The sequence below is a fragment of the Oryx dammah genome, unplaced genomic scaffold, assembly GCF_014754425.2.
Source record: "Oryx dammah isolate SB20612 unplaced genomic scaffold, SCBI_Odam_1.1 HiC_scaffold_15, whole genome shotgun sequence".
Taxonomy (NCBI): Eukaryota; Metazoa; Chordata; class Mammalia; order Artiodactyla; family Bovidae; genus Oryx; species Oryx dammah.
The window spans coordinates 43,833,701-43,841,770 of NW_024070199.1; the positions used below are offsets into that span (position 1 = coordinate 43,833,701).

An 8,070-nucleotide genomic window follows, 5' to 3' on the forward strand; every position below is an offset into this window, starting at 1 on the left:
TGTAACCCCTGCAAAGGCCGAAAGAGGTAGGAGAAAACTCCCAGGAGACTCGATTTCAGCAAATGTTTGTGGACCCCCTGCTGTGCGCCTTCCTGGGACTTCCCACCTGGTTTGCACCTTCAGCAAACCCAGAGCTGCTGTGGAGGGGTGAGCGCAGGGAAGGGCCTGACTGGCTGTCAGAGGAGGAACATGGGGACCTTGATGCGAGAGGGGCTGGGGAAGTGACCTGTGAGCCGAGACCAGAGGGATGATGGGAGTGACCGCATGAAGGGGGGTGGGTGGACTTGCAGGCAGAGGGAACGGCCTCCACAAAGCCCTGAGTGACTCTGAGCAAAGGCCAGGGTTGAGAGGCCAGTGGATGCCAGCCAGTGGTCAAGGGTGGCTCATTGTGACCATTCATGTTGACCATTTGAAGGCTCAGCTTCAGCACCCTTCAGTCCCTCTGCACTCTGGGTCACAGCTCCTCCCAGAGGCCAGGCGTGCACAGCATCCCCAGCGGGACTGCAAACATCCCTTAGAGAATTCTCCTGTTTTCTGCATGGTCTTAGAATGGACCTGCAGGCCTGGGGTCTCCCCTGCATTTGCTGTGTGACCCTACGCAAGGTATTTCACCTCTCTGAGTCTTACTTTCCTTACAGAAAGTGGGTAAGAAAGTTTCCTTATCTGGAAAATAGGGGTTGACTTAGTATTTGCCTCTTGGTGCCTCTGTGAAAATTAAATGATAAAAGACCAATCAGGTTCCTGGCATATTGGAAGGGCTCAAAAAACTGTGGATGTCACATGAGATGAAAGAATCCATATCCAAATAACCTCCTAAGAAGGTGGGGAAGTGTTGAGAAATGTGTCCCAAAGTATAAGCCAAAGAAGTGGGGACTATCACTGGTCAGGGTATGTGGGCTGGAAGCATTTTCAATGAAGAAGCAAAGCCTTCATGTCTGCCTCCAGGGTCCAAGATGACCAGGTGGATCAGTGGTGGACAAATGAATGGATGGATGGTTTGGTAGATAAGTGAGTGGTTGGATTGGTTGCCAAATGATTTGATGGGTTTGAATGGTTGGTGGTGGGAAGGATGAATAATTGAGAAGCTGGATAGATAGACAAACATGGATGGAAGGATGAATGAATGGACTGGTGGATGTATAGTTGAGTAGACAGATGGGAAGTTGGATGAATGAATGGATGGACAGTTGGGTACTGCATGGAAGGATGGGTAGATGATTTGATGGGCTAATGGTTTCATAGACAGACGGTTGGTTGGATGGATAGATGGGTGAATGAAAAGATGGAGGGACAGACAAGTAGAGGATGATTGCACAGGTAAATGAGTAGTGGCTGGGTAAATGAGATGGTGGGTAAACGGACAGGTAGATGTTTTGATGGACTACTGGTCTAATGTTTGGTTGTTGAATGGCTGAATAACTGGGTGAAACTGAAAGTCACTCAATTGTGTCTGACTCTGTGACCCCGTGGACTATACAGTCCATGGAATTCTCCAGGCCAGAATACTGGAGTGGGATCCTTTCCCTTCTCCAGGGGATCTTCCCAACCCAGGGATTGAACCCAGGTCTCCCGCATTGCAGGCGGATTCTTTACCAGCTGGGCCACAAGAGAAGCCCAAGAAATACTGGAGTGGGTAGCCTATCCTTTCTCCAGAGGATCTTCCTGATCCAGGAATCAAACCAGGGTCTCCTGCATTGCAGGTGGATTCTTTACCAACTGAATAACTGGGTAGATGGGTATGTAGATGGACAGATAGATAAGTGGAGGCAGAGAGATGGCTGGGTGGATGGACTTGCTGTTGAAGGTCTTACATTCTTTAGTCAAAGAGTTCATTAGGGTAAAGACCATATTTTACTTGTTTCAGTGTGTTCCCTTATGTCCAGTCCAATCATTGCTGAGACACAATGTGTGAATAAAGACCTGTGCTTGGGGACTTCCCTGGTGGTCCAATGGTTAAGACTCTGCACTACCAATGCAAGGGACATGAGTTTGACCCCTGGTTGGGGAACTAAGGTCCCACATGCTCCACAGCACAGCCAAAAAAAAAAAAAAAAAACAATAAGAATTTCTTTAAAAAAAAAAAAAAAAGCCTTGTGTCTATCTCCTCCTACTCTGAGTTGAGTTGTGATTCCCCTAAAGGCAAAGATGATGGTTCCTTCTCTACCCTGTTCCCCACAAGCCAAACCCAGGCCTGGCTACACACACTCACTAGGATAGCTACAGTGAAACAGACAAACAATTACAATCATTGGTGAGAATGTGGAGAAGTTGGAACCTTCATAGGCCACTGCTGGGCTTATACAATGGTGCAGCCACTTTGGAAGAGAGTTTGGCAGTTCCTCAAAATGAGTTACCACATGACTCAGCAATTTCACACTTAGGTATATACCCAAGGGAATTGATAAGTTCACACAAAAACTTGTGTGTAGCACTGTTACAACTTTCATGAAGTAAAAGTTGCTCAGATGTGTCTGACTCTTTGTGACCCCTGGAATTCTCCAGGCCAGAATACTAGAGTGGATAGCCTTTCCCTTCTCCAGGGGATCTTCCCAACCCAGGGATCAAACCCAGGTCTCCCACATTGCAGGTGGATTCTTTACCAACTGAGCTATCAGGGAAGGTGTTACTCATAACAGTAAAAAAAATGAAGCAACCCACATGTCCACTAATACATAAATGGGTAAACAAAATGTGTATGTTCAGACAATGGAATATTATTTGGCCATAGATAGAAATGATGTCCTGAACCATCCTACAACATAGATGAAGCTTGAAGACATTATACTAAGAGAAAGCAGCCAGACGTGAAAGGCCACCTCGTGTATGATTCCATTTACATGAAATATCCTGAAGAGGCAAATCCATAGTGACAAAATAGATTGTGTCGTGCATGTTAGTCGTTTAGTCGTGTCTGACTCTTTGCGACTGTAGCCCACCATGATCCTCCATCCATGGGATTCTCCAGGCAGGGACGGCAGGAGGGGGAATGAGGTGTGATGGCTAATGGGTCCAGGGTTTCTTTTTGGAGTGATGAAAATGCTCTGGAATTAGTGGTGATGATCACATACCACTGAATATACCAAACCCCACAGAACATACACTTTGTAAGGGTGAATTTTGTGTAGCAGTAAAGCTCTTACATATACTTTAAACCCCACCAAAGACAGGAGCTGACATATACATGGACTGGAGGTGGGGGATGGACACAGGAAGCTGCCTGCCCCATGCAACTGGAAAAGCGGTGCTCTGGGCCTCAGAGGAAGAGGCCCCAGGGTGGCCACAGAGCTAGACCACAGGCTGGGCTGGGGGAGCCAGAGGACTGTGGGTAAAAGCAGTCATCAGAACACTGCAGCATGGTGCAAAGGCCTGCCCAGCGGGCCCGCCATGACGGCTGGGGTGTGAGCTAGCAGGAGGCCTGCTGGCTGGCAGGGTGTCTCCACGCTCCCAGGTGTGTGATGCTTGTGCACAGAAGGAGCACAGGTGTGCCAGGCCAGAGCGGGTAACTGAGTCTTTCTGAGCCTCGGTGTCCTCTTCTGCATAATGGGAACATGACCCCGTTCCTCCCAGGCTGCGGTGGAGATAACATGAAACCATTTATGCAAAAGCTCTTTGTAAGCTGCTAAGTGCTGGGCAGATGTTCCTGCAGCTGTGAGTCAGGGATAGATCCCAGCTCTGGGGCCACCTCCCCCACCCACTCTCAGACCCAGGCAGCCGTGGGCTCCATGAGGCTCAGGGATGCTCCTAATGGGGCTTGCCTGGGGTTTTCCCATGCTTGGGCTGGGTACTTCTGCACCTGGGGAAGGACAGCTTCCTCTTTCGGGTGGCTCTGTTGGGAAAACCAGGCTCAGTCAGGCGCCAGTTCCCAAGGAGGACCCCACCCACTGCCACCCCCAGCAACAGGAAGGGGCAGCCAGGAGAACCGGGCTCCAGGTGCAGATGGGCCCATAGGGAGGCTGGTACAGGCCCCGCCTGGAAAGACACAGCCCTCCTGGGCCCAGAAAGTCTTGCTCACTCCAGTTCATCTGTCTTTCCATTCACCTGTATCCCTTCAGCCTGTATTTGAAGAGTACAGAACACTTTGTTGTTGTTTAGTCGCTAATTCGTGTCTGACTCTTTGCAACTCCATGGACTGTAGCCCACCAGGCTCCTCTGTCCATGGGATTTCCTAGGCAAGGATACTGGAGTGGGTTGCCATTTCCTTCTCCCGGAGATCTTCCTGACCCTGGGATTGAATTCATGTCTCCTGCATTGGCAGGCGGATTCTTTACCACTAAGCCACTTGTGAAGCCTCTTACAGAGCCCTTGCTGCTGCTGCTGCTAAGCCGCTACAGTCATGTCCAACTCTGTGCGACCCCAGAGATGGCAGCCCACCAGGCTCTCCCGTCCCTGGGATTCTCCAGGCAAGAACACTGGACTGCATTGCCATTTCCTTCTCCAATGCATGAAAGTGAAAAGTGAAAGTGAAGTCGCTCAGTTGTGTCTGACTCTTAGCGACCCCATGGACTGCAGCCCACCAGGCTCCTCCATCCATGGGATTTGCCAGGCAAGAGTACTGGAGTGGGGTGCCATTGCCTACTCCGGCAGAGCCCTTAGATGTAGTCAAATAACAAGGTCCTGCAGAAGACAGTGAGGGTTGAAAGTGATGCCCTGAATCCAACCCGACGTATTCACTAGCCCTCTGACCTTGGGAACATCACTCTGCGCTTCAGTTTCCTCCTTGGTAAAATGGGATCTGAACAGGACCAAGTCTTAGGGCTGTAATGGGTGTAAATTTCTCAGGGGCAGCCCTCAGTCCCTGAGGATTTTTGCTATTATTATAAAGGAGAGAGGCTGCGGAAATGGGTGTTTATTGAAATAGCATTCATTCAAGCAAAAAGCATTTATGGAGCACCTACTGTGTGCCGGTGCTGGGGCGCTCAGTCCTGGCCCTCTGGGGGCCCTGAGGATGCTGTGTTCAGGTGCGGTGAGGAGGCAGGTAGTGGTGGCCGGGTGCTGAGTGTGGGAGCCTCTTGTAAAACCACTGCGCAGCAGGCAAGGTGCACAGCTGCGGAGAGCCGGTGGGCCCCTCCGGCCCGGCTTCACCACACCCACACCTCGCCCCAACCAGATCCGCTCGGTGACTCGGCGGATTCCCGGGGTGGGGCGCCGGGGTGGAGCAGGACCTTAAATATACGGCCTCCGGGTCCTCCCCACTTCCTGCCACACTTGAACTCCGCCGCCTCCAGTGAGTAGGGTCTGGACCGGGTGGGGGAAGGGGCCGGCCGGGCCACCCACCTCCCCGGGCGGCCTGACCCCCGGGCTGCCAGCCCCTGGGTGTCCTTCCTCCCGCATCGTCCGGTCTGTCTGCCTACCCTAGTGCCGCCCTACACCATCGTCTACTTCCCGACCCGAGGTGCGCCGCTGCTCCTTTAGGAGGGCGAAGGGCCCCCGGCAGGACGCGCAGTCTGGACAGCGCCCGAGGCGGAGGCGGGACCCCGGGGCGGAGGCGGGACCCCTGGCGGCCGGGCGGGGTCGCGGACTGGGGTCCCGCCGCGGCGTCGTTTGTGGGGGCGGGGGGCCCGCGGGCGGTGCGCTCTATTCCTCCCTCTCGGGTCCCTCCCTGGGACGAAGTGGGCTGGGCCTCCAACCCTGTCCCCCTGGCCCAGACGCTGTGGGGGCCGGCGGCTCCACTCTTTATCCGCTGCATATCTTCTCAGCGGGCTCAGAATCTAGGCTGTGTCCTGTCTCCACATCCAGCTCCCACCCACTCCTGACTTCCCCAGGGGGCTGCTGCGAGGCTGGGGTCTCTGCCCACCCCCACTGCCCCATCCTCCCCTCCCCCAGGGCGCTGCGAGGCCCTGCGCATGCTGCTGGCCGACCAGGACCAGAGCTGGAAGGAGGAGGTGGTCACCAAGGAGAGCTGGCTGCAAGGCCCACTTAAGGCCTCCTGCGTGAGTGACGGCGCCCAGACAGGTGGGGCAACTCTTGAGTAGGGGGCAGCTGAGCTCAGTGTCCCTCACCGAACCGTGCCCCACCCCTCCCAGCTGTACGGGCAGCTCCCCAAGTTCCAGGACGGAGACCTCACCCTGTACCAGTCCAATGCCATCCTGCGACACCTGGGCCGCTCCTTTGGTGAGTCCCGAGGCTGAAGGCAGCCCAGTCCAGGAAAGCTCCTGAAGGGTCCCCCCAAGACGTCCTGGGATCTGGTCCTATGGCTGGGCCCGGGCCAGATGGCCCTAGAGCAAGGGGCAGGGCCTGGGTTAGGAGGGCTCTAGGTTTCAGAGCTGGGGCCTCCAGTCCCCCCGGGGCAGGGACCACATGGCTTGGGCTGGCAGCCCTCCTGGGTTCATCGCTTCCTGGATGACAGCTCAGAGGTGGTCACTGGCCACCGCATGGTACGTGCTGCTCTAGTCTAGAGTCCCTGTGGGTGTGACCAGGAGCTTCAAGGCCAGTCTCCTCCTGCCCTAGCCTCACCTGAGTCTGCAAAGCCTGGTGCACACAGTGAGCAGGCCCGTGGCCTTGTTTCACGGGTGGCAGGAATGTGGCTTGGGGAGGTGACTGCCTCTTTTTCAGCCAGCTTGGGGGGTGGGGGGGTGGGTGCAGGAGGATGTGGGAAGGGGATCCCACATCAGGGAAGTCAGGGAAGGGGAGTGGGAGCAGGCAGTCCCAGGCCCACCCTGACTTCTTCGAGAGCCAGAGTGAGAGGACGGAGGCCTCTAGGGGAGCCTGCCTCTCACTGTCCCGCCCCATGCAGTCCTGCACTCAGAGGGACATGCCAGTCTGCAGAGCCAAGTTCTGGCCAGGCCCCACAAGCAGGCACCCCTCAGGCCTGGGGAGGCGCGATCAGAGCCTGGCCGGCCCTTGCAGGGGGACAGCTTGGAGGAGGAACTGGGGGTGGCTTGGGCTGGGAGTTCCCAAGTCCCAGGGACCAGGGTCTGGTCTCAAAGACGAGCGCCTGGGCTCCTGCTGGGTATGTTCCTTGGGTTCGTGGAGACGGGAATGGCAGAATTGGGCAGAGCAGACCCCCCAGCGCAGGAGACCTGGGTGCCCAGACCTGAGGCCTTCAGGTTTTGGGGGAGAGGGGAGCACTGAGCGGGCCAGACCCCAGCCTGGACAGAACGTGACCCTCTGCCCGGCCCCTGACGCAGGGCTGTACGGCACAGACGAGCGGGAGGCGTCGCTGGTGGACATGGTGAACGACGGCCTGGAAGACCTCCGCAGGCGCTGCGGCCACCTCATCCACCACAAGCGCGTGAGCCCCCGGGGCTGGCGCTCAGGGCTGGGGCGGGGAGGCCGCCCGGGGCCAGGCCCACCGCAGACCGCCTCGGGCATCACTTCCTTTCACAGGAGGAGGACAAAGCCCAATATGTTCAGGAGCTGCCGGCGCACCTGAAGCCTTTCGAGACCCTGCTGTCCCAGAATCAGGAAGGCCAGGCCTTCATCGTGGGCGACCAGGTGAGCGCTGGGTCCAGCCGTCGGAGGTCCATTTCTCAGATGGGCAAACCGAGGCCCAGAGCAAGACCGTGACTGGCTCCCTGGAGCAGCCAGTGTTCTGGCCCCCCAGCCGCGCCCCCTCTCTCCTGACCCCACTCAGGCCCTCCCACCCCCTGCCCTGCAGATCTCCTTCGCCGACTACAACCTGCTGGACCTGCTGCTCAATCATCAGGTGCTGGTCCCCGGCTGCCTGGACCCCTTCCCCCTGCTCTCGGCCTACGTGGCCCGCCTCAGCGCCCGGCCCAAGCTCAAGGCCTTCCTGGCCTCCCCGGAGCATGTGAACCGTCCCATCTTTGGAAGCCGCAAAATATGAGCCCAGCCTCCCCCGGGAGAGGGGCTGCCCTTGAGACGAATAAACACGGTGAGAGGAAAGCTGTGCTGTGGTCACTGAGGGACCAGGTGGCCACTGGGGATCCCCAGCCCTTCTCAGACTGTCTCAAAGAGGATGAGGGCTGGGCTGGGCCTTGAAAAAGCTTCAGGCCCTCAGAGGTGCCAAGACACAAAGAGGAGTTCCAAGTCCAGAGAGGAAGATTCCACACCTCCAAGATCCACCCTGGAGGGCCACCTGCAGGAGGGGGTTGACCTCCCCAGGGCTGC

The 8,070-nt window shown here is 56.3% G+C and overlaps 1 protein-coding gene across 1 annotated transcript; it reads left to right on the forward strand.

Moving 5' to 3' along the window:
- The first annotated feature begins 4,856 nt into the window (after window positions 1-4,856).
- Window positions 4,857-7,845, forward strand: GSTP1 (glutathione S-transferase pi 1). The gene is made up of 7 exons (XM_040256465.1): window positions 4,857-5,224; window positions 5,357-5,392; window positions 5,824-5,930; window positions 6,024-6,111; window positions 7,128-7,231; window positions 7,327-7,434; window positions 7,598-7,845. Coding segments are annotated over exons 1-7 (633 nt in total). The 5' UTR covers window positions 4,857-5,223; the 3' UTR covers window positions 7,787-7,845.
- The last annotated feature ends 225 nt before the right edge of the window (window positions 7,846-8,070 follow it).